Source organism: Myotis nattereri (assembly GCF_964212035.1).
Source record: "Myotis nattereri genome assembly, chromosome: 12".
NCBI lineage: Eukaryota > Metazoa > Chordata > Mammalia > Chiroptera > Vespertilionidae > Myotis > Myotis nattereri.
Genome location: NC_138087.1, coordinates 68,151,079 through 68,178,640, shown reverse-complemented (window position 1 = coordinate 68,178,640; position 27,562 = coordinate 68,151,079). Strand labels below are relative to the sequence as shown.

Sequence of the window (27,562 nt, the reverse complement as noted above, 5' to 3'; positions counted from 1 at the left end):
AAATCTGATTTAAAAAAAAAAAAAAAAAAAGAGGGCCCAGGGACAGAAAGTTAATTTGCCTGAAGCCACACATCAAGTTGGAGGCAAAAGGGGAAGATACTTTCTAACATAGCACATTGCCTTTCTATAGAACCACAACTGCTATAAGCATTTCTTCCACCAATTATTTACATCTTCTAAGTGGAATATGTGCATTTTCCACATTCTCCTTTTAGCCATCCTTTTCATATATTTGATTTCCTTATAGATGACAACTTTGTATCAGTAATTTCATTTATATATTATCTCCAACCCCAAAGAAACAAATCAGGAATCAGACAAAACACAAATGTCAACTTCTGCACAACTTAGCAGATGCAGGACCAGAAAGAATCTTACAAATCACTTAGCTTAACAACTAGCTATACAGACAGGAGAATGGGGCCAGGGAAGTGATATGCCTAAGTACGGGAGCCAGTCTTCAATCTTCCACTCCACCATGTCACCTCTGTGCAGTCACCTGGGAGACCGAGAACCAGCTTGCTCCAGATATAAACAGAAATGACAGAACTCCCTCACAGCTCAGCTGTGGCTAACCTTGACTCTGCCAAGAACCAGAGATTAGACCACTAGTACATTACAATCAATCAATTTATAGACCTGGATTTGTACTGGAAGACAGATTTTCTTTAGAACTGGTATTTGGTGGAAAGTTTTGAATGTCACAGGACTTGGTGGTCTTTATAACACTGGTTGTTATAAAAGCTAAGCTCCATGTGAGAAATTTGCTGTAAAACATCATAGCACCGTTGCTTCAACTTCAAAAGAAAAAAAGGCAATGGTAAAAAGCTTTAATAATAGACTGAATGTGTTTTTATAGGCAACCAATTAGCATATTAATGAACCATTTAAATTTCTTTACTTAAAACCAAAATTCAAGAAAGATGAACCCAAAATGCATACTCTTACTCTGACCAACATAACTAGATACAAATGAAGTCAATGTTGTATCCATTAGCATGCTGTGATGTATGTCAGTAAAACGAGCCCTCCCCCACCCAGAGCCCTGGCCCCCTGGCAAACATAGGTAAATGATTGTGCACTGCGTGATGATACCATTAGGTGAGAACTTTGGTTCATGCAGTCGGCTGCCATAGAGGTTGCACTCAAACCCTGCGGCCCCGGCACCCAAAGTCAGTCAGCGGTGGTGGCTCATAGCATCAGCCGGGCTCCTTCCACAACACCAGGTGAATACTGTGATCAGGCATGCTGGTGGCAAAGACCAAGCCCGTGTCATTGTGCCCATCCAGTCCGTTCAGCCAGGAAGCTTCACCTGCCAGGAAGCTTGAGCCTCTCTTTGACTTCCTGTACTCTGGCAGGGGCCAGCGGCTAATCAGGCTCTCTGTCCGCAAGTCCATGATATATAGGTAGCGGTTGTCAAACAGCAGGGCAAAGACATCTCCAAAACCAAGCAAGGCCAAGTTTGCTATCTCGGGAGTCTTGATAACTCTACAAGGATGAGAATAAGTAACATGAACCAGAAGGCAACTAACTTTGCTTTTGTTTATGCTACTGTAATCTTTTCTGGAGACATTTAAAAGCAATACACAATTCAAGCAAATTTAGAGAGTTAAATGAAAGTTTTTGATAAAAAGGAAAATACAAGGACAAAAAGTTCAGCCTACTTTAAAACGAGGGGGGGAAGTGGGTAAGAGTTCATAATAATATAACACAGGCATGTAAGGAGAAAGGCGGTATTTGATGAACAGTTGTAAAAGCACAAATGCCCATCCAAGCTGGAAAGGATCTCTCATATTCTCATGTGACATTTTCATTTCCAAGATGTAAAGACTAAAGTCCGGCCAGGATAAATATACTTTGTCTAAAGATTCACACCTAATTAAGTACTACTAGACAGAACTCAAATGTAAGACTCAATTCTTACCACTAGGTGAAAAGATTTATTCATCAAATCCTAGAGCACTGGCCTAGGGGCTATTCTCAGCAGGTAGCAAATACATAGGTTCTTCTTTAAAACAGTAGAGACTAGAAATATTAAGTTTCCCAAATAATCCAGAAACATTAATAATGTATTCATAAGTATTTGCTAGAGAATATGGGGAGTTGGAAGGACAAACTTAACCTTCTCAGGTTCACAGCTGCTAAAACATCAATGACAAAGGTACAAAATTGGAAGGATCTAGGTAAAGGGTAGCACAGAAAAAACCTTAAGTCTCTGTTGTCTATATACTTAGTGAGGTAAAAGATGGACAAGAAAAGTTGACGTTATCTTTACAGGCCCTAGGAAAAGAACTACAAGATGAGGGATCTACAAATTCTGCCCTGGACAATAAGTTTGGGCCCCATGAGAGGCTAGGTTAGCCTATGTTTTAACAAGGACGCTACCATCTAGTGTTATGTCCAAGAGGTCAACCAGATGGCAGGACCTGGTAACCAGAAAAAGTTACAAACAGCTGAAGGAGATCGGCTGAGAGGGGGAGAAAGAGAATTGGCAGGAACAGAGAAAGTATACATGATCATCACCTTTAAGGAGTAAAGGATGTGTGAGAGGCAAGACATTACAAGCTCTAGAAGAGAAAATAGGGCCCAAGGGAAAGAGAGTTACATAGAAGCAGACTTCAGTTTGATATGAGGGAGGGGATTTAGTAGTGAAGAAGGCCTATTTCTCACACTCAACCTGTCCAAGACTGAACTTATTAGCCAAACCTGTTTCTCTTCTTTACTTCCTTGGTTTCTCATTCACCCAGTTGCTCAAGCTAGGAAGCATGGCAACCATCCACCTCTTCTCCTTACTGAAGCCATAAATTCAAACACCAAGATCTACTGATTTTACATCCTAAATTTTCCCAATTTATTCATGACTATCAGAACTGCCACAATTCTGAGCCTTAAGACATCATCTTTCAACTGCACTACTGCCAAGAGTTTTCAATTGGTCTCCCTATATCTATTCTTGGCCCCTTTCAATCAGTTAAGCTCACACTAAAATCTAATCCTATTACCATCTCATTTAGATTTCTAAACCCTTCTATGGTTCTCTATTGAACTCACATCTTCAGCCACATTGGCCTTCTTTCAGTTCCTTAAACGCACCTGGCAGGCTCCTTCAGTCTCAGAGCCTCCCAGACTGGTCTCTCAGTCTACAATGCTCTTCACTGTGTCCCTGGCGCTGAGTCAATGCAAATACTCACCCTTAGGGTTCAGCCCAAACTCTTTCTCAAGGAAGCTTTCCCTTATTCCTCAAACCAGGTGAGATCTCAAAGTACCTAATACTATGTTGCTCTTATCACAACCATCAAAACATCTGTATGTTATTAGCTACTTAATGTCAATCTTCCATTCTGCTGGCTAGTAATTTCCAGTTTGGTAAGTACTTCTGCTAGTTCCCAGGATACCTCACAATGCCTAACACAGGGAGGTACTCAATAAATATCTGCTAATGAACAGAGCAATGGTGCAATGAACACAGACAAATAAAAATTCCTACAAAAGAGATCTGAAAGAAACTGGGAAAAACAGCAAGAAAATCTGTGAAGTCCCACATCAATGCAAAGCAGGAAATAATCAGAAACTTAGAAAACTAGGGGACAGGACTTTAGCCTAGCAAAGGTGAGGTCCTGTGACTCCAAAGACTGAAGCACAAATATGCTGCAGAATAGAATGCAGGTTTTGACAGGCTTACAGTAGCACCTTCTGATGACTTGAGAATTATAAAAGGACATCCCTGTGGTGCAGGTCTAGTAAGTGACTGCACCTTAGATGAACTGAATGTTTTACTGCCCTTTGTGCTTTCCTTTTTTCAGTTTGCTTCTAAGAGTAAATGCCCTACCTGCTCTTGGCAACTGAGGACACAGGATTAGTACTAAGATTTCAAAAGAGGTTGTTTTATTTGTGTTTGAGGGAAAGGGGAAGCAAGAGATAAAATAGCCCCCTTTCAAAGAAAAATCTGAACCTATCACTTCCTAGCAGCCAACAATCTTATAGATTTACTACTTAAAGCTAGTGGCTCCAAATACCAAAACCGAAAAGAACTTTCACTGGGACTCTGGACTCTTTACTGTATATTCTGAGTAAGAACACATGATAAAGGATAAAATTAAAACCTTTAGAGACTCTAAGCATTTAAAAGACGGCGATACCTCTATTTTACCTTACCTTTACATCATTCCCTCCCCAATTTTAATTCAAAACACAAACAAAATTAAACTGTAAATGATCTGATTTCCCCATGATGACTACTTAGATTTTTTTTTTGCAAAGTATGAAGTTCTTTCAAAAGTTCCTTCTCTATGGCTTGCTGGTATTTTAAGCACATGCTTGCTGGATGACCCAGCTATGGATGAATGGATGGATGGATGGATGGATGGATGGATGGATGGATGGATAGATGAATGGATGGATGAATGGATGGATAAATGATGGATGCTGAACTAGGGTGTGCTGTGGGATACTGGTTAAGGCTCCTATGCTCTCTCATCTTCAGTTTCCACACCTATAAGATGAAGAGCTTGGACTAGTTTTCCAAGATCTGTTCTGGTCTTTTTTTCCTCAAAGCATAGACAGCTTGGAAACCTAATTGGTTAGAAATGTAGGTCATAAATGGGGTTGTTACAACCTTTATGAGCAGAGAGACAGGGCCCATCAAAGTCCCGTTGGCTAATAGGCTCAGATCCCATACGAGCTGACCTCAAACAGTCATGCATAAAAACAATGAAGAGAATGTTCAATTTTCTCTACTTCCCCAAGCCAGCACTTCCTGAACCATGCTGTGAAGCACTAACTTTGTGTGCTGTTAATAAGTGTTCCTCAAACAAAAAAAAAAAAAAAAAAAAAGGGAGCTTTAGTACTATGAATGTTAGGTACAGTAGGTTAAACAAATTCAAACAGGTTTCTTTATGTAGGGCTTCTCAGAGCTATAAGTAATAAATACCTAACAGGTCCTGTGCTAGGTCCTCATTATAGGCATTTCATTTACTCTTTATTTTACAGGTGAGAAACTAAGGCAGAGAGGTTAAGAAACTGACATAATATCACACAGCTCATAAGCAATGGCACTAGATCTTAAATCAAGGTTTGTTTATCATCAAAGTAAGTTCTCTTAATCACCATATGGTACTGGCTTCCATTAGCCTCCAAATGCTAACAGATACCACCAATCTCCAAGAGTGGTCTCACAAAATTATTTGTCCATGGACCTTTTATTATTTATTTCTCTGCAAGTCTATTTTTCTCTAAATACCTGTGTTTCTACTAGTCAACAGAAGGCCACTCAATCCTTCAATTAAAAATTTCAACTAGCCGAAACCGGTTTGGCTCAGTGGATAGAGCGTCGGCCTGCGGACTGAAAGGTCCCAGGTTCGATTCCGGTCAAGGGCATGTACCTGGGTTGCGGGCACATCCCCAGTAGAAGATGTGCAGGAGGCAGCTGATCGATATTTCTCTCTCATCAATGTTTCTAACTCTCTATCTCTTTCCCTTCCTCTCTGTAAAAAATCAATAAAATATATTTTTTTAAAAAAATTTCAACTAACTAGGAAGCAGAAATTAAAATATTAGAACTAGAGATGTAAAAGACCTTTCCATCCAAGACCCTCATTTTCCAGAAAAGCTTGTTAACTTCTGAAAGAGGCAGTAACTCAGAGTAAAGGGAAGAATTAGATTCTAGATCCTCTAGGTTCTAGCATATAAACCTTTCTCATTATGCCTCTAAAACATTTTTATGTCTGAGGTTTTCAGCATATAACCCTGTTTATAACTGATGTAAAGATTTCCTCAAAGCAAGTGACTGGTTTACCCAATATTTAATCTTGTCTTTACTATTAAACTGCAACAAAAAAATAAAGAAACCGCAAAGAACTGTCAAAGGTAAAGGTCCAAGGAAACATTACCTGAGAATATCGTAACTGGCAAAGTCCCATTGGTAGAGGCCCAGTGCTGAACTACAGACGATGTATTTGCCATCAAAATGAAGTCTTGGCTGCAGGCAGATACTTCTATCCTCAGAGACAGACAGTGTCTTTAAGCACTTGCAGTTGATTTCTCTCCCAATTGGCCAAATCTACAGATAAAAGAAAATCAGGAGAGATAACAGATGCATCACAATAGAAAAGCATGTTCCCTTAATGTGGCTTTTGTCTGCTGAAGTCAGATATAAAGTGAAGTAAACTGGAAAAACAGGTTTTACAGTTGAGTTCAAACTCTGATTCTGCATGTATGTGCTGTGCTGCCTTGGATAAAATACTTAATCTCTCTGAACCTCAGTTCCCACAATGAGGATAATAAATGCTTACCACATGGAACAATTTTAAAGGTGCACTAAAAACATATGTAAGATTGCTCTGTTAACTTTTTGCAAATTTTTTTTATTACACAAATAAATGTTTTTATTTTCATAGTTCAGACCTAAGAATTAAGGAGGGTAGAAGATACATGTCATAAAAAAACAGAATACGTTAAAGATTATTTTCTGTTCTTCATTTTAAAATTAGAGTTAGCCCTGGCCTGTGTGGTTCAGTTGGTTGAGCATTGTTCCATGCACCAAAAAGTCGTCAGTTCGATTCCCAGTCAGGGCATATGCCCAGGTTGGGCTCGATCCCCAGGAGGCAGTCGGTGAATGTTTCTCTCACACTGTGTTCATTCTCTCTCTCTCTCTCAATAAAAAACAAAACACACACATGCACACATAAAACAAATAAAAATCAGGGTTAGAAATTGCCCATAACATAAGAGATAATGAATAATTCCCCTTGCAATAAGTTTAAAATGTCTTGGACTAACACTTTTCTGTCTACCATGAAATTTCATTTTAATTTAATTTTAATGTTCTTATACTGGCCAGTCTTCTTTGATGACAAAATAATAGAGAAAAAAACCTTACCTTGATCTCATATTTGTCTGCACTTAAGAGGATGTAGTCTCCAGGGCTGTGCAAGAGAGACTTAACTTTGCACTTCTGCAAAACCACCTAGAAATATAAATATCCACATTACAGAAAGATCTTTTTAATGCTACTGTTACCTTGCTTTTTTTAAAAAAATTAAAATATGAGAAAGAGCTTGAAATGATATTGTATGCTAAAGTAACTGAGCTAAAACTCTACGACCAAGTTAATCTCCACCAAGGGTTTTACTACAACCAGACTCTCTAAACTACCAGCAGAATCTAAAATGTCCAATGTTGGCAGCATTTAATGTTGGCTTTGGTCTGGAAGCAAACATTAGGACTGGTTTTAAAAACTGTAAAATGTTACTTTATAGAAAATGTGAGGAACAGAAAAAAGCCCACAGACATAGAAAAAAATACAAATCATCTGTTTTCATAAGCATGTGCATTATAAAGGAAAACGCACTGGACTTAGGACTAAAATCTGCCATATACTGACTTTGTAGCATTGGACAAGGCCACCTAATCTTTTTCTCATTTTCCTCATCTTTAAAATAGGGGATGAGACACTTATTAACTCTCATAACTGCAATGAAAATGAACTAAAGCAATGTAAATAACAATAAAATAATGCAATAGAATCCAACATTCTACTAGCACTGGGGTAATCTATAAATACTAGGTTCTAGTTATTTTTTGTAGTAAATCAGCACAAAGTGAGCTGGGAGGTCAGGCTTACTCATTCAGAAGCCTAGGTTGCACATTCAGCTGAAACTGACAGACCTGCTAAGTGCCAGGCACCCTGATGGTAATGTCCCCCTCGTCTCTTTTCATATTCACAGGAACATTTAGCAGATGATGAAACTCATGCCCTGAAGGTAAGAGGAACTTACCTAAGACATCATAATCAGAGTCCTGGCCCCAAGTCCACTGTTTTTAACACAACACCAAACTGCCTTATATAACTTCTTTAAATACTCAACGTGCCCTGGCCGGTGTGGCTCAGTTGACTAGAGCCACCAAATCTCATGCACCAAAAAGTGGCAGGTTTGATACCCAGGTTGCAGGTTCAATCCCTGGTCGGGGCATGCACAGGAGGCAACTGTTTCTCTCTCACACTGATGTTTCTCCCTCTCTCCTTCTCTCTCCCTTCCTCTCTCTAAAAAAATAAAAATAAATAAAATATAACACATAAATACTCAATGTGCCCAATACGGGAGTATTTTCCCAACTTGTTATGATGGTACAACAGGCATAACATAAAATGTACTATCTTAACAGTTTTTACAGTTTAGTGGTCTTATCAACCTTCTCACAAACTGCTCTCCTTTAGCTCCACCTATTTCAGAAAGACACAATCATCATCCCATCTAAAACCCACTAGTCACCTCTGACTCTCCTCTGTTCCCCATGAGTCGGCAAGTTTAACTGGCTTTTCTTAAAGACATACCCTTCATGTGTGCCCTCCTCTTTCTTTATTGCCGCTAGACTCCAAGCTATGGATATCTTTTGGTTAGAATACTGCAAAAACCTAAGTGGCCACCTGTATCCATCTGTGCCCCACTCAAACCCACTTTTTTCTTAGCAGTTATTTTCTTCCTATATGTGCCCTGACTGGGGATTTAACCTGCAACCTTGACAAATCAGGACAATGCTCTAACCAACTGACCTACCCAGCAAGGGAGCAGTTATTTTCTTAAAATATAAATCACACCAAAACCTTTCACAGTACGTATTCACCAATGCTTTCTGCTATACTTGTGATATCCAAAATCCTTAATATGGCCGAGTCATACATGATGGCCACTGTCTACACCTCCTCCAAGAACTGCACAGCTCCACTGTCCTTCTAGGTCATCAAATGTTCTCTGTTCTTTTCCACACCAGGGCCTGTGCCACACTGCACCCTCTGAAACACTCCACTACACAGCTACCTCCAATTTATTCTTCACATTTTGTCCCTTCTCAAAAAGCTTTCCCTGAGCAAATTAGATACCTTCCTAGATTTTTTTCTCAGACAACACTACACTTTGCCTCATAGCACTTAATACAATGTGTAATTATGTATTTACACGTGAAGTTACTATTTATTAAGTATTTCTCCTTCTAGACTAACATTTGTGTCAGGCCTCAGTCTGTGTGGCTCACTCCTGTGTCCTCACAGAATAGCATGGCAGGTTCAAATGTTTCTGCATGGCATTTCCATTATTAATACTGCATTCCAAAGAAGCATCGAACAGACTGTCAAACTACAGCGGGAAGGTAGGGGAGGGTTGGGGGGGGGGGGTAAGAGATCAACCGAAGGATTTGTATGCATGCCATGCATATAAGCACAACCAACAGATGCAAGACACTGGGGGCTGGGGGGAGTGAGAGCAAGTACAGGGAGGGGAGGTAGAGAAGGCTGGGGGGAGGTCAATGGGGGGGGGGAGTAGACATATGTACTACTATTTGTAATACCTTAAACAAACAAAAAGTTGAAAAAAAATTACTGCATTCCATCTTCACAGCAATCTTTTATTGAAAACTAGAAAACATCACAATATTCTCCTAAAGATCCTATACATGTTTATTTATTCTACTTCTTGCAACTATTTTTTTTTTTCAAAATGCAAGTGGCTTTTCTGATTAAAAAAAGAAATACACTTATCCTAAAAGGGAAAAAAGCATCCACAATTCCACAAGAAATAATTGTCTTCAACATTTTGGTGCATGAACAAATTCAGAAAATGGTGTCATATTCTATATAGTTTTTTGTATGTGACCTGTTTTATTTGCTCCCTGTATACACCTACTATTGAAAACAATAGGTGTTGGAAAACAGTTCAATATGATTCCTGCACAAAATTCCAAAATACAATGCATAGAGAAAGCAGCTCAGGTCTCTAGGCTATAATCCAATGACCAGCTTCTACAAATTAAGGCTGCTGTAAAATTATTAGGAAATTCAGGTATCTGTTTCTTTCATCGTATCTCTAGGCAGTGGCTTGTTATCAATTGTGGGCATCTTTCCATGTCCATAAGTCATTCACATTTATAGTGTCTTTTACATGCTGGTCACTGTTGTACACCATCATGCTTGTATTTATTCCATCTATGGCTTACCCACCACTTCTAAGGCAGCATGCACCATCCCGTCCCCCACCCCCACAAAACCTGATGTTAAGGAGATTTCTTTTGCAAGTCTTCCTACCTTGGTAACCCATTCTGTGTGCCCGGTGAGTGTGTTCAGGCATGTCCCAGCAGATAAAGCCCATACTTTCACAGTGAAGTCTGCAGAGCCACTCACCAAGATATCAAGTTCATCATTGTAGTCGACACTAAATACTAATATATAACAGATACAAAGTTAAAACATGCTTGTCTGAGTCTTTTATAATAGAGTTCAACAGTTTAATAGCGTTTATTCTCCCAAGCTGTCCAATTTTATAATTTCTCAACCAGAGTACAATAAGGATGGTACCACTCAAGTAGCAACTTTATAAAAAAATATGCATTTCAAAATTCTTGTTATTATTATTCTAAGAATGGAAAAGTCTCCAAACTAATCACCTTTTATGCCTGTGTTAGCTTCAAAGTGAGAGGTAAAACCGGTTTTGGAGATAATGACATTTCTTCTCAAGAATGTCTGTCTGACACTACACAAAACTTATCTAGCTTATGGAGGGAAAATAGAACTCAGGTGGCCCTAGTCATATTTGCACTATTTATTGCAGTTAGACAAAACATCAAGAATGTAAGCTACAAACCAATATCTATACTCAAGAAAAGCCATTGTAATGAGAAAACAAAACACAAACAAGGATCTCAAAGGTCAGACTAACCCATTCTCTCAAAACTGTCTGCATTTCTTCACAGCAATACGTCCAGCACCTAAAACAGTGCCTGAGTATATAGCAAGTGCTCAAATATTTGTTTTTCAATGTCTACCAAACTCTAAAGGGATATTAGAGACCCAAAGATAAAGACAATGGTCTTTTCTTTTTTTTATTGAGATATATATATATGTTTTTTTGTTTTTGTTTTTTTTTTACAGAGAGGAAGGGAGAGGGATAGAGAGTTAGAAACATCAATGAGAGAGAAACATCGATCAGCTGCCTCCTGCACACCTACTGGGGATGTGCCCGCAACCAAGGTACATGCCCTTGGCCGGAATCAAACCTGGGACCTTTCAGTCCACAGGCCGACACTCTATCCACTGAGCCAAACCGTTTAGGTCTGGTCTTTTCTTTAAAGAACCTCAATCTAAGTAAGCCCTGGAGGGAGGGAGAGGGCGGGCGGAAAGGTTATCTCTTGCTAAGGAAATACCAAGGACTAACGCTGCCCAGGGGTATCTGAGAGGACTTCAGGGAAGAGGTAATATTGAAGATGGGCCCTGAAGGATGAGTACAGTTTATTAAGAAAAGAAAAAGAACACTGCAGGTAGAGGGAATAGTAAAAGCATAGGGAACATCAAGGAGGAAATTTTTTGGAGCAGGGCTCTCAAATTTGATCAGATATAAAATTACCTGGTAGTCAATGTATATCTTCAAATACTAATTCCTACAATAAACAATTGGTAGCAGATAGTAGAGAAAAAATGTATGGAATGACAAACAAAAATGGGAAAAAATTTTGCTTTTAGCAATAAAACAGCTAGGTTTACTTCAAAGAATTACTGAATACTAGGTATGGTGCAAGGAACCTGGGGACCTTAGGGTGAAGGAGACAGGCAGTATCCCTGTCTTTTTGGAGCTTACCACCTGGTGAGGAAATCAAGATTATCATACTTACTTGTATGATGTGTGTTATGACAAAAATACAGATTATTGGGAAACCTACAGCAGACTCAACTTGTTAGGGAGTCCAGGAAGGCCACTCATAAAATGTGATGCTTAAGAGCATTATCTGTGACTTCCAGGGATGAATGCAGTGTGCACATGGGACAAAGGAGGAAGGGAGTTGCTGTACAAGAGGTTGGAAAACAGTTCAATATGATTCCTGCACAAAATTCCAAAATACAATGCATAGAGGAAGAAGCTCAGGTCTCTAGGCTATAATCCAATGATCAGCTTCTACAAATGAAGGCTGCTGTAAAATTATTAGGAAATATTCAGGTATCTGTTTCTTTCATCTTATCTCTTGGCAGTGGCTTGTTATCAATTGTCAACCAAGCTCCAATTCAATACAGTATATGTAGATCACAGAAATTTGGAATGATTATCACTCCAAAAGATTTTAGCTCTATTTCTACAAATAAAGAAGACTGAATATATACCAGTAAGTGTAGGACTTACTCAATTTGGAGGTAAGAAGCCTGATAAAGGCAAAGGGGGCTGACTGTTCAACAGGATATAAATGAAACAGGAGAGAAGAACTGTCCCCTCACAGCATAAAGGTGTATAGATAGAGAAGAGTTTTAAAATGGGACATGGAAAGATACCAAATAATAACTTGAATAAAAAGATTAATTGTCATGACTGAGAAAGGAGAGTGCAAGTTAAATTAAAAGACAAAACAAAAAAGTTATCACATTCTTGGCTCCTGGCTTTACGGAATGAGGTTAAAATATGTAAACTCTTGGAAAAGGGCAACCCACCGGCCCCTGTGTGCCCCCGAAAGTGCTGGGTCCTGGCTCCGGAACTCCATTCCCAGCAGGCCACAGTGTTGTCAAAAGAGCCTGTCACAAGTTTCTGCTCATCAAACTTCACCGCTGCACAAGTATGGGTCTGTATGCCATAAACGCACTGCCCTGTACTCACATCCCACAGTTTTGCAGACAAGTCATCTGACCCTTAAAGAGAAAAACAGAGTAATTAGTAAGAAAACAAACGATGAAGAAGGAAAATCAATTTCCAAACCATGGTATTCTTAAACGAGATCCTCTGGGGTCACTTCCTTTAGCATTCCCACTTTATAGCAGAGAAAACCACAGCATGGAGAGTAACAGGACTTGTTCAGAGTCACCAAAATGGTGTTAACAGTATGGGGGTTGAACACAAGCTTTTTGGCTTAGTCCTTTTCCTGTAACTTTCCAGATTATAGAGAAGTGTTAGACTAAAGCATCCCTTAGTGCTTCCACTTATAAAATATCATAAAATATTTCACCATCATGAGCTCTAATTTGAGCTTGAAATCAAAGGCATTACCTATGATTGCGTGTGTACACTTGCATGTTTGTCCATTACCCAACAACCCTGAACAAATAAAGAATGCTGTTAGTAAAGCTGTTGCTAGAACATGTTCTACTCTAAGGCAGGTCAAAGAGGAGCCTCAGATCACAGGTTAACTTCTGAGAAGGTTAACTGCTAATTTCTTGGGCCATCTAGAAATGTGTAAAGGAACTTCTAAGACAGTGGTTCTCAACCTTCTGGCCCTTTAAATACAGTTCCTCATGTTGTGACCCAACCATAAAATTATTTTCGTTGCTACTTCATAACTGTAATGTTGCTACTGTTATGAATTGTAATGTAAATATCTGATATGCAGGATGGTCTTAGGCGACCCCTGTGAAAGGGTCATTCGACCGCCAAAGGGTCACGACCCACAGGTTGAGAACCACTATTCTAACATAACCAAGGATAAATTATTACCAGGCATTCACAACAACCCAACAATGAGCTTATAAAGAAAGCCTCTTATGATTCTGTAGAAAAAAGTAGTTTCATTTCTGCCTATGATGACATTATACTTATCACAGTGACAATTCGGAATTTTGCTTTAATTATATTTAAAATCCTAATTACTAATTAATATCTCACAAGTTACCTTTAGAATAGAAAAGTAGTAATAAGAATCGAAGGGCCCTAGCTGGTTTGGTTCAGTGGATAGAGCGGCAGCCTGTGGACTGAAGGTCCTGGGTTGGATTCCAGTCAAGGGCACATGTCCAGGTTGCAGGCTCGATCCCCAGTAGGGGGCATGCAGGAGGCAGCCAGTCAATGATTGTCTCTCATCATTGATGTTTCTATCTCTCTCTCCCTTGCCCTTCCTCTCTGAAATAAAAATTAAAAAAAAAAATCGAAGGAAATTTTGAGGACACAAATATCATCACTATGACAAGGACACAGTATTCTAGAAAAGCACCAAATGACCCACTGCCAAAAACCTAAAATGACTAAATTAACACCAGCCACAATTCTACCTTTAAGGTTTGGTCAAGAGCCACTGTTTCAGACAATGGAAAAATAACTATCACTATGAAAGAAGTAGAGCATAAATTTTAACCTAGGCAAACCCTATGAGAACATACTGAAATGGAAACTTTACTGTTTAGGACTGTTTCCTCTCTATACTTGGTTGGTGGTTCTCAGTGGGGATATAAGACATCAGAATTACCTGGGGAGCTATATCAAAGCATATATGCAGGGCCCTACCTTCAGAAATTCTAAAATTAGAATATCTGAGGAGTCCAATAATCTTAAAAGCTTGCCAAGTGACTCTAATGTATGAGCAGTATGTTGAGAACCAATATTCTAGAATAGTGCTATTCAATAGAAATATAATGCAATCCATGTTAGTATTTTAAAATTTTCTATTACTGAAAAAGTAAAAACATAAAAACTTAATATAACTTAACAATGTTAAATTATCATTTCAACATATAATCAATATAAAATATGTTAGCCCTAGCCTGTCTGGCTCAGTGGATAGAGTACCGGCCTGCAAACTGAAGGGTCCAGGGGCTCGGATTCCAGTCAAGGGTACATGCCTGGGTTGCGGGCTCAATCCCCAGTAGGGGTTGTGCAGGAAGCAGCGAATCAATAATACTCTCTCATCATTGATGTTTCTATCTCTCTCTCCCTCTCCCTTCCTCTCTGAAATCAATAAAAAATATATTAAAAAATAAATAAAATGTTATATCCTAAGTCTTTGAAATCCAAAAATGAGTATTTCACATCTCAATTTGAACTAGCCACATCTTAGTGCTCAAAAGCCGTAAGTGCTAGTGGTTAGCTGTGAGTGTTATTGGACAGTGCAGGCCTAGATAATCTTTAAGATTGGGCATTTTGTGACTGTATTCCTGGGGAGCTAAGGCAGGTAAAGAAATCATTTTAGGATCTGACCACAAACCCAATTTGTTGCCAAATCCTGTCAATTCTATTTCAGTGGCTGCTCTTTCATTCAACTTCTCCTTTTTAAAATCTCTCTACCTTTACTGTCCTAAACCTAGGCCTATTTACCCTCATCTAAACTGCAACAGGTTAATCCTTTAATTTGGAACCTCTAGTATTCTCTATGTCAGAGAGTCTCAGCAAAAGCAGGATCATCTCCTAAGAGGACATGCTAGAAATTCTTTGGGGTGGCTTCAATTGTCATAATGATTTAGGGGGTGGAGGGCTATTACTGGCATCTACTGGGCAGAGGCCAGGAATGTTAGACATACTGCAATGATTGGGACAATGCACAAAACAATTATCTTGTAGTTTGCATGACATTCTTAAAGGTTTGGCCAAATATCCATAAATGGAAAGCTTATTCTTAGTTATCTGAGCCTAGAATCTGTTTTACAAAGCATATTTGCAGTTTATTCTGAATTTTCTAAGAGTGTAACTACCAGGTAAATTGAGGAAAAATATACTTTGTTTTGTTGGGCACTTGTTAAGCATTTTCCATCATTTGAGAAATCACACCACTGATGGTATCTGTGACACAAGTACAATGTTCTGTATTTATAGCTATCATGTTCACGGTCAGTAGATAGAGGCGCAAACATCTGATTACTGTTTTCTAGCATAGCTATGCTTGAGAATTGTATGTTTAATGTGTACTATTTTAAATTACAGCCTTATTTCTCCTCTGAAACAGAGTTAAGGCATTATATTGATTTTTAAAATAGATGTACATGTAGATAAATTATTTCTATGAATTTTATTTTAAGATGAAACTACTGTAAAGTATGTTATAAAAAGAGGCCCTGGGACTGACAAAAAATAAACACTGGTCTACTTGAAGCAGAAAATCTGACCCTCTGGCCCTTTTCTGCTCAAAAATCTTTCATAGTTTTTTTCCTCCTGCTTATAGAAAACTGTCCAAACTCATGTTCACAGCATTCAAGGCTTTCACAACACACCTAAGCTTATTTCTTTACATTCTAAGAGTCACTTATAGAGTTCCCTACTTATATCCTAGAAGTCCAGCTAACATGAATTTTCTTCCTACATTCTCTATGCTCAGCCCTGTCATATGTTTGCTAATGCTGATCTTTCTAGCAGAAAGCTCTACTTTGAATCTCATCTCTCTAAAGCAGCCGTGGGCAAACTAGGGCCCGCCAAATCCGGCCCGTTTGAAATGAATAAAACTAAAAAAAAAAAAAAAAAAAAGACCGTACCCTTTTATGTAATGATGTTTACTTTGAATTTATATTAGTTCACACAAACACTCCATCCATGCTTTTGTTCCGGCCCTCCGGTCCAGTTTAAGAACCCATTGTGGCCCTCGAGTCAAAAAGTTTGCCCACCCCTGCTCTAAAGTCTACCCATTCTTCAAGACTCAACAGAAACCACTGCTCCATTTTCTCAAATGGAAATCACTCCTTCTGAACTACATGAATTTCCTTTTTACACATTTCAACTAAATCATTTGATCATACTTCTTGTATAGCTCTTGTTTTTCTTATTTGACTATAAGCCAGATGTCACAATATGGCAGCTTGCAGGCTTCTCTTAAGTCAGATCTGACAACTCTGAGCCTGAATCCCACATGGCAATAATTCACTACAGTGAAGCAGCAGCTACCCTCTCTAAAAGGGCAGGTGTTCTCTGATTAGCCATAGTCCATGTGGAGAGTTCTACTTAACCAGGTTACCTTCTTGATCCCAGTATGTGTATTCTCTGCTCCAACTTATTTATGTATACCTTTATATTGTCTTTCACATAGAAGGCATTTTAAAAATAAATGCTCACTGAACAGCACAAAATACAACAGGTCCCTTTCTTACCATTTCAAAAATGAGCACAATAATTACCTCATTCAATCTATCCCATGTTAATTTTAGCATTAGCCATCAATCTTTATGGCAATATCATTTTATTACTGTTCAAAGGGCTAACCTGAAAGACACTATAAGCTTATTTCCAAATTCAGAATTTCCCAATTCAACCACAGTGAAAAATACAAGCTAAGTGACAAGATGACACAAACACTTCACAGGCATAACTCAGAGATATTGCAAGTTTGGTTCCAGACCACTGCAATAAAGTGAGTCTCACAAATTTTTTGGTTTCCCAGTGCATACAGAAGTTTTTACACTATACTGTAGTCTACTGAGTGTGCAATAGCAAGTGTCAAAAAACCCCCACAACATACCTTAATTAAAAAATACTTTATTGCTAAAATACACTGAGCCTTCAGCGAGTCATAATCTTTTTGCTAGTATAGGGCAGTGATCGTCAAACTCATTAGTTAACAGAGCCAAATATCAACAGTACAACAATTGAAATTTCTTTTGAGAGCCAAATTTTTTAAACTTAAACTATATAGGTAGGAACATTGTTATTAACTTAATTAGGGTACTCCTAAGGCTTAGGAAGAGCCACACTCAAGGGGCCAAAGAGCCGCATGTGGCTTGCGAGCCGCAGTTTGCCGACCATGGGTATAGGGTTCTGCCTTCAATTTATGGTGGCGAGAGGGAAAGGCAGTATCTGTGAAGCACACTAAAGCAAAGCTCAATAAAACAAGGTATGCCTATGTAATTTTGTAACAAATATTTTTCTCACTAATAACAGTCCCAGGGATGCTACATTAGAAAAAATTAAATGAATGCTTTGGATTATTTTCAACAGACACAGCATGACTTCCAATACACTAACCTGATTAATTTAATCAGAATAAAAATAACAGAACACAGAAGAGAATAATTACAAAATGCAAGATTGGGCCCAGTTTTTATAAATATTAACTTTCTGGGTAGTTAAATAATTCAGTGAATGTGTCCCATTTACTTCTGCTTCAAGTAAGTGGAGTTTTTATTGTACTTCAAAAGTAAAGTTTGAGCCCTGGCCGGCTGCTTAGTAGTGAGAGCGTCGGCCCTCACAGACTGAAGGGTCGCAGGTTCAATTGCAATCAAGGGCACATACAATTGAATTATTTATTTTGGTTGCAGGCTCGATCCCCAGTGCTGGTGGGGCATGTGCAGGAAGCTACCAATCAATGTTTCTCTCTGTCTCTCCCTCTCCCTTCCATTCTCTCTAAAAATCAATGGAAAAAAAAATCCTCAGTGAGGATTAACACACACACAAAAATGTAAAGTTTGATGAGATTTTTTAAAGCTAGAGGTGGTTCTGAAAATGAGTCAACTGTCAGTATTTACCTAAGTACGAATGAGTTAACACTGCATCTCAAGCTTTAAAAATTTTTTTAAAATACCTGCCATTGATAATGAGGCAAAAAGGACATGGAAAAGCCCTCACCACAACTGGGAAAGTACATTAAAGTATAAAAGAACAGATGATGTTCCAATAATCAGGCTTATAGAAAAATAGCATAAGCATGGAGTAACTTCAGTATGACAAACAAAACCAGAAAGTGCCTTACATTTAATGTTTATTTTATAAAACAAACTATTTTGGGTAATATAACAAAATGCATATCTTCATGAGTAAGAAATAAAATTTTAAAACAATCGAGAAATAATGTATCTTTTAACTATTAAAAATATTAAAATTGGCTGGTATGGTTAAGTAGTTAGAGCCTCTTGATTCCAGTCAAGGGCATGTACCTGGATTCCATCCTCAGCCCTGGTGGGGGTGCGTGTGGGAGGCAACCAATGGATGTTTCTCTCTCTCTCTCCACCCTTCTTTAATATATATATATTTACATATGTAAGTATTTTAAAATAAATGTTAAAATGCAGCCTGGTAGAACTCTAAGGGAGAAGCAGGTTATTTAAGACTGCTGTAGGCATGGCATCAATTCAACCTATCTGGATAAGATATTAAGAGGAGCTATAAAATCATTCATATTTCTGGATCTGGTGATTCTACCTTGAGGCTTCTCCCCCAAATAAATAATTCAAAAGGAAAATATGCAAACAAAACACTGAATATGCACTAAATGAAAATGGCTATATAATGATGATTTATTTACACAAAAGAACAGTATATATTATGAAAAATAGTTTAATAATTTAGGAAATACTCAAATATTTATTAGAAATTATCTTGGATGAAGAAAGAATACAGAGTATCCCTATATATTATACACAATGAAAGTGAATAGGTATTGGAATCATTTATAAGAACTGCTGAGAGTCATTTGAAACACTAAGAATTATTTACAATGCCTATCAAAATGTACTACTTAAAATGTGGGCAGTGATTATAATCATATGTAGAAACACATACCCATTATAACTGGAAGATATACAAAATCTTAAATTTTAATGATACCTATATATATAAAAGCTTAAGCAACCAGAACAACTGAAACGACTAATCACTATGATTTGCACTGACCACTAGGGGGCAGATGCTCAATGCAGGAGCCGCCCCCTCGGGGTCAGTGCACTCCCATAGCCAACCTCCCTGGCTGGCCCGGCCCCAATAGGCCCTGATCACTAGCCAGGCCGAGGGACCCCACCTGTGCACGACTTTCATGCACCAAGCCTCTAGTGTTATATAAAGTTACTTAACTGCCTAGTTCCGTGGTCGGCAAACTGCGGCTTGTGAGCCACATGATGCTCTTTGGCCCCTCGAGTGTGGCTCTTCCTAAGCCTTAGGAGTACCCTAATTAAGTTAATAACAATGTACCCACCTATATAGTTCAAGTTTAAAAAATTTGGCTCTCAAAAGAACTTTCAATCATTATACTGTTGATATTTGGCTCTGTTGACTAATGAGTTTGCTGACCACTGGCCTAGTTAAAATATCCACTGTATTTCTTCCCATGCCCAAACTCTTAACTTCTAATTCTTCTTAGCACCACAGGAATTTAAAACAAGACAGACAGACCTCCCTTCCTAACCAGTACAGAGAAAGAAGGAAACAAAACACAGAGAAGGTTATGTAATTCTTCCACAAAGATCTAACTACTACTTGCTTGGACTAAACTCAACTTTTTCCACTGGTTTTTCCCCAAAATCACTATTGGGGGGCAGGGGGCGGGGGGAGAACAGTTCCAGGGTCCCTTACCTGTACATAGAAGTCCATCTTTGTAGTAAAGTGCATACACTCTGGCACTGTGTCCAATTAATGATGAGGTTTCAAAGGCTTCATGGTCCTCCAGTTGCTTCATTCTCAAAATAGCCTTCAAATAAACCTTCTTCCAGTGCAAAGCGTCCTGAACAGAATCATCTATCTGCCAGCCCAAATTTTTACATGCAATCTGCCACACCTCTGTACAGGCACTTATCACCTTATTCCACTGTTTAGAGACGAGGCAGCATGTGAGTAAAGTCTGAGGATCGAGCCATTTTAACAAATAAAAACTGAGCTCCAAGGGCAGGAGTTTGAGGAAGTCCCGCTTGAGGAGAGTCTCCAGGTTATTAGAGAGGTGCCTGAGCTGGACTGCCCCACTCAGACTAATCAGGTGATCCAGAGTTTCATTTTTCTGCAAGTCCGTCAGAGAAAGAAATGTAACAGAAATGTTATCAAGCCATGTCTCAAAGTCCTTTCTCTCCATAAGGTTATGGAAAAATTTACCTGTGGCACATCAAAATATTGTATTAGTTCTGCTCAAAAGACCGTTCAAGCAAGACTACTAACAAATGAAGTATTAAAAATTAGTATAAAAATTTTGGCATTACAACTTTTTGCTTAGTTACAACATTACAACTTAACAGTTAATACACTGTATCGACATTTTTCCATGCACACAAAAGAAAATACATTTGAGAAAACATTCTTTAACAAATCATGATCTCCAAAACATAAGTCAATGAAACTTATGTTGATGTGTGTGATTTGCTCCTTTTGAAGTCTAGCACATGCTACATGCATTTTCACAAAGATTTACAAAGCATTCATTCATAATGAAACAATGTATTTTATATAATATATCCCTCCTTCATCAAAGTCATAACATGATTCCCTTAATATATCCTATTTAGGCATTAAAATCACAAAAATAAGTACCATGATGTGACAACCAGAAAGCAAGTCTAGAGCAGTAACCTGACACATTAGTTATCATGCTAGACACAACCTGACCTGTTACCAAAATCACAGAACTCATTACTGGCTTTTGTAGTAGATGTACAGGCATAAATGTTTGGGAAAGAAAAATACACAGATTTAATAAGTTAGGTAGCTCAGCTATTCTGGTTCTTCCACTTCCTTTATGGCACTGCCTGTTAGAACATGAATTACCAAAAGCCTTATCTGGCCTTACATAGTCTATTTTTTATAAGCCTCATGTGAGTTGGTGACAACTCTTAATCATGTGCCCCAGAGTTATGTGGGTCTTAGAAGTCTGAACAAATAAATATTCCTGATACTTACAAAACACCAAAACCCAGGTATCATCATCTCCACTGTGCAGATAAGGAAGTTACAGATCAGAGGAGATAAGTGATTTGCCTATAGTCAACAGAGCTAAAACAGCAGCAGAACAGACTTGGAAGTCAGTGCTCTCAAGATCAGTAATTTTCCAACAAGATCAAGCTGTCTCTCTCTGAAGTCAGCTACAACCAGGAGCATCACAACCTTGTAACTCGATCTGGGGGCACTGTGCCTTTGTGATTATACCACCTACCCCCTTAGGACAAGGACAAATTGCTCCAGGGCTAACTGGAACAAAAAAAAATTTGCAGTATCCAGTATTACACAGTGTGCCAAGGTGTCAAATCACTCCTAACAATGGGGACTAAACTAATGGAAAAAGAACAAAAATAAAGCAAATCAGTAAAAACCATTTTCCCCAAGATTGGCCAAATGTTGATAGATGTTAGTGCTGGGTGATCAAGATTTATTATTCTCTTTCTTTTTACATGTTTAACACTTCCATGATTAAAAAAAGAAAAAAAAACATTCCTTCTAATCTGATCAATTTCCCACCAGATTATCGAACTCATTTTTAAAATGTATGTCCAAATTAATATGGAAGAGGAAAATAAATTCCTTTTTATATATGTCACCTAGATCAGGTCTACACAAAAAGCTAGATCTCATCTTCTACCTTTATGCAAGCTGAGTAAAAACCATTTTTATTAATTTCCCCAATATCAAGTTTGGCAAGAATGTTATTGGGCAAAAAAAGTAGAAGCAACCAATTATATCATCTAGTTTTGTTTTTTAGAGCAGTGAATAGACTTTAAAATAATGCTCTTGAAGTATCAGGGTTTGGGCTAGGTAGGATTTATTTATTAAAGGATTTGTTTGGCTGCCAAAAAATAATCAGTTCACCAAAAGTTTTATCAACTTAAAACAAGATAACAAGACTCTTCTCAATCCTAACAATCAATCTATCTACAACACTTCAAAAAAATTTTGTTTAAAAAAAGCATTCATAGCAAGATAAAACAACTCTTTTAGATGAACATTTATACAATGTCACAACAGCTAATGACTTAATACTGGCCAATTAAAAACATACATCAAAACATCTGCCAGAATAATTTTTTAGTGGAAAAGGGAATAGGGTTTCCTCTAACACCTACACACACAAAATTTTCCACAAATCCATTATAAAAATGCTTACATTAATGAAAACGGAATTGTTATTTAAATGGCCGCAAGACAAATTTATAATACCCAGGAAAATATGATCAGGTTCCCATTATCCTTATTTAAGAGACATCCTACAGCATGCCATGTGCTCATGACACCACAGAAGACTGAGGAACAAGATTTTCAGTGAGCACCGTTATTAAAAAAACACCAGCCATTTCTAAGAATTATGTATTCTCCTAACTCCTAAGAAATTTTTTTTCCCCAATCCTTACAATTAGAGATTGCCCTTTAAGCTACTGAACCCCTTATGGGTGGCTGTTTTCCAGTTCTTCATCTCTGACTGTCATGAAAAATAAAAAGAAGAATCTTTATTTTAATCAAGCAAGCCCATTAACTCAGCAGAATGCATGATTAAAAAACACCATTCTGATTTCTTCTTGAGCTTTTCCATAGACAACAAGAACAGTTTAGTTTGGTATCCCTATAGCTGTATATTGAACTGGCATTCAATGTTCAATGTTTATTAAACATTGTCTGCATCATGAAAAAAAAACAAAACACCAGTTTTTACTTCTCTAAAAAAATTAACTAACTTTGGAGGGAATTTTCTTAAGGCCACAGGCTAAACTGAACACTTTTAGAAGAAAGCTACTAGGAGTATGTGTTATATACTGGCAGCATAAGGCCCCGAGGGGAAAAACTTCAGGAAGTGGAATTTCAATTCAACGTGAGGAGGAGCTTTTAAATCATCAGAGCTTTTTAATAATGGAATAGCTGCCTCCAGAGTGGTGAGCTTCCCGTTACTGGGAACAGTCAAAGACAATTGAATACAAAGGCAAAATGAAAATGCTTCACAGTCAAAATTTTTACTGATTGAGCTATCATTCACCCTGAGAGTTGTGAAAATCAGAAACAGGGCAGGGACATGCTTAGCACAGAGCTCAGAGTAACTCAAATGGCACTTTTGTTAGTTTTATTATTATAAACACCTAGCAGGCAAGTTTTTAGTGACCCTGAGGCTGAAAGGGACATGAGCACTAACATCCCTTTGAACTCTATGATCTTATCACAAAGTTTCTCTTAAAATGGCTTGATATATGGAAGAAAAACTCAAGGGCTCAAAATTACTGGGCATTTAATTTTAATAATCAAGGGCCATTATCAACTTGGGGCTAGTTTCCCACCACGTGTATTTTTCTCTCCACTTTACCCACACTCGTGCTATCTTGCCCTTTTCCCCTCCATTCAAGATTAAACTTGCCCTCCTGCCCTCAATATTAACAATCACAAAGCTCTGAAATGGGTGGTGTGATGAAAAAGACTCTTAAATTGGGAGATGGGAGACCTGGGTTTGGTCTCTTGTTCTGCCCTTTTAACCCCCTATGTTCCCTTAGGCAACTCTCCTATTTGTTTTGGCTTAATGTCTACTCATAGACATTACTTCATTTGGTTTTCACAACCTTGTGTAAGGTGTCAGTACTACTGCCCTTAACTAATAAATGAGGAAATTTATGGCCCAAGAATGGGGTGACTTTCCTAGGGTCCCACAGACAGCAGCAGGATCAACATCTTGCCCTGCCCCCACCCTCCCCAAACCAAACCTCTACCTCTATAGGTCTTACTTAGAGACATGACATTCTGGGTAAAACATGGTGAAGGCATTTTTCTCTCCTCCACCAGCACCTGGCCTCGTCAAGAGCAAAAGCAAGACCTTTGTTTTGGGGGAGGCGGCTTCATCTTCCTCTCTTATCGAGCATAATCAGCAGTTAAAAAGTACAGAGGCTTTCACAGACACAGAATAGCTTTTCAATATTCAAGAAGCTGGTAACACTGGTTGTCTCCAGGGAAAACTGAAGAGCTGAGGAACAGGAGTAAGGGGCCCCTTTTTTTGAATTGAAAACTACGTGAATATACGATCCATTTATATATATGGAGGGCTCTGCAACTCCACTTGCTGTCGGGTGACCCTGGGCAAATCACGTCACCTGTTGCAAAAGCCCAGTTGCCTCACTTGTCAAACTGAGTTGTAGCCACTTGTAACCATGAACAACGCTGCCTACAAGGGTGTTTGTGTGTAGGAGGATGTATGTGAAGCGTTTAGCACCGTACCTGACACACCGGTAAGCCTACAAGAAATGCCAGTAACCATTATTATCGGCATGAATACCGTTACCTTTATTTCAAGCAGCACCCCACATACACACCTGTTTCCATGGCATACCCACAACTATGGCGCAGTCCCTCACGTTAGTACAGCGCTTGCACTTCATACACCTCTCGACACTTCATCTTTCAACCTCAGGGCAGCCCTGGAACGTCAATGCTAACGCATTTCGCAGCTAAGGAAACCGAGGCAGTAACTCCGAGGCTCAATTTTCTCAAGTCTAACATCAACTCCAGAGCCCTTCCACCCGTCCGTCGCTCCCAGGTCCCCGGCTCCGGGAGCGTGTTCCGCGCGGCACTGACCTGAGCGAGCGCCCCAGGGCCCGGGACCTCGCGCGGGGCCCACACCGACCAGGCGCGCTCGGGCCGCCAGAGCCTCGCAGCGGCCGGGTCCGCTCCACAGCCATGGCGCCTGCAGGGAGAAGGGAACAAGGGCCGGAGGTGCGGCGGGTCAGCAGAAGCGCGGGCGGCTGCGAACCCCCTCCCTGACAGGCCCCGCCTCGTATACAGAACAGACCTGGACCCACGGCCGCCGCTCTCCGTCCGCAACCTAACCCGGGAGCGGCTTCCGGTGCTGCTTGCGTCATCTCCGCGCGTCCCTCCGCCCGCGGCGCCCAGCGGACGCGGCTGCACTTCCGGCCCCCGCCTCAAGGGGGAAGCAGCAGGCTGAGGAGAGCGGCGAGGGAGGCGGAGCATGCGCAGTGCGGCTCTCTCGACAGTTGCGGAGCCTGGACCTAAGCTTATTTCCAGAATATCGGAACATAGCCGGCGCATTTATGTTCCAATCTGATCTTGCTCCAACTCTGCGGCACTTTTTCTGTTATCCTCACTTCATGGAGGAGAGGGAGGAGAAGTTAAGAGACGTGTCCAAAGTCAAACACCCTTCTAAGCACCTACTGTGTCCCAAACACTGCCAAGAAGATAGGGTTAGTGAACAAAAAGCACAAAAATCCTGGCCTTCTGGGGCTTATCTCCTAGTGGAAGAGACAGACAGATAAATAAGACATGACGCAAACTTTAGCAAGTGCTAAGGCGAAAAATTAAGGTTGGTGAGGGAAAGAAGAGAGATTATACTTGAACCTCAACTCTTACACACTCTGGCTGTGCCCCAGCATGGTTACTTAACCTCTGGCTTTATTTTCCTCATCTGATCGTTCTGAGAACTAAGGAGATAAAACAACCTTTAGTGTCAAGCTACTTTTTATGTTATAGCACTCAATTCCCACCACAACCCTACATGTTAGTTACTATTATCAGCTCCATTTGTAGAGATGGAGAAACCCAGGTCAAAAGAATATTTCAACATAGGCCTTCAGAGCATAAGTATCCTTATCTCTTCGTAAGGGCTCATAAATCTCACATGTGTGTGCATGTGCGCACACACACACACACACACATACATTTACATGTATCTTGTCCCAGCAGTGTCCAATAGGACTTTCAGCAATGGTATTCTCTATCTGTGCTGTCCAATAGGACAGCTAGTAACCTCTGGTGGTTCTCAAACACTTGAAAATTACCTAATGTGACCAAGGAAATAAAATCTTAATTGTATTTAATTTTAATTAATTGGAGTTTTGACCCTGGCTGGTAGCTCAATTGGTTAGAGCACCATCCCAATATGCATGGTCTCTGATCAGCACACATATAAGAATCAACCAATGAATGCATAAATAAGTGGAACAACAAATCTCTCTCTCTCTCTCTCAAAAACAACAAAAATAATTAAATGGTTGGTGTGGGCCCTGTGTGAGGTCCTGGGCTCTGGGGCGCTGGCATGTGGCTAATGGCTACTATACTGAACAGCTCAGTTGACTGATATAGGCATAACACATAATATAGATGTAAGACAATCACATGTATAGTTAGTGGTAGAGCAGGGCTCCAAATAGCCTGAGTCCATCTACAGTACTTGAAACATGGGAAATAAAAAATGACTGTGTGAGTGGGGGGTGGGGGGATAATAGGGGGATGAGGACACATATGTAATACCTTAATCAATAAAGAAATTCTTTTTAAAAAGACTGTGTGGGGTGGAGCCAAGTATGGTGTCCTGAAAAGTCAAGTCTCAAGAGAGCAAATTTGATTTAGTAGGCAACAGGATGACTCTGCAGGCTTCTAAGACACAGAGCTGTTGACAACATTATAAGAAAATTTAGGAAGACATGAGTACACAGATCAAATAACCTCCATGAAAGGGAAGGCAGTACTAACTAAGGTAATCAAGAAAACTAAACACCTCTATATGTTTCCAGCAGTCTCAATCCAAATACGGTAGAAGTTTGATGACTCAAACTGGAAATTCCAGATGGAGCTGCTCTAGAGGCAATATATTCTTTGAAACTCTTATGGACAAAGAAATCAAATTCTGTAAGTTTAAGCTCAGAGGAGACCCAGGAGCAAAATATATGGCTCTATAAAAAATGAAAAGAAAATTGCAAAATAGGATGTTTAATTAAATATCTCTAAGACCTATTTCATTGTTAGACTTAGTATATGTAAAAAATCCCTTTCATTTGAATGGTTTTCAAGGATAGGTTTTCCAACTTTGTAAAAAGTTCCAATGTTAAGCAATGATTGTTGAGAAAACCTAGACAACTTTAAATGTCATGAGTTATTCCTAGTCAAGTAATTACAAAAACTGATGCAAATAGCCAGTAGGAAGATCAACATGTGAAAAGAAGAAAGAGAAAAAAAATAGCCTGGTCAGATAACAGAGTGCTCAGCACAACTGCTTCTGCGACAGAAACATAAAAATATGCTAGATGTTGTTCTTTCCTGAAAGTAAACTTACTGGTGGAAACAATGTTTGAGATACTTCCTACATATATATGCTCTAGGAGAGCTAATGCTAAATATCAAATGCTCGGTCTCTTCAATTCAGGCAAAAATAGACTACATGTTATTTTCCATTCTGGGATAGTTACCTGGGA

General features: G+C 39.1%; 1 protein-coding gene across 7 annotated transcripts; it reads right to left on the bottom strand.

Moving 5' to 3' along the window:
* Window positions 1–234: 234 nt before the first annotated feature.
* Window positions 235–25,224, bottom strand: FBXW2 (F-box and WD repeat domain containing 2; the record flags this gene model as incomplete). 7 transcript variants are annotated; one of them, XM_081104234.1, is made up of 8 exons in its annotated part: window positions 25,147–25,224; window positions 24,933–25,041; window positions 19,989–20,498; window positions 12,461–12,655; window positions 10,076–10,209; window positions 6,878–6,964; window positions 5,889–6,058; window positions 235–1,488 (listed from the first exon to the last, which is right to left on the bottom strand). In XM_081104234.1, exons 3-8 carry the CDS (start codon window positions 20,476–20,478, stop codon window positions 1,200–1,202), a joined length of 1,365 nt encoding a protein of 454 aa, XP_080960360.1. In that variant the 5' UTR covers window positions 20,479–20,498; window positions 24,933–25,041; window positions 25,147–25,224. The 7 variants fall into 7 exon arrangements, with proteins under 7 accessions (XP_080960360.1, XP_080960359.1, XP_080960356.1 ...); XM_081104233.1 differs by having other exon boundaries at window positions 24,671–25,041; window positions 25,147–25,214; XM_081104230.1 differs by having other exon boundaries at window positions 19,989–20,406; window positions 24,671–25,041; window positions 25,147–25,214.
* Between the last annotated feature and the right edge of the window lie 2,338 nt (window positions 25,225–27,562).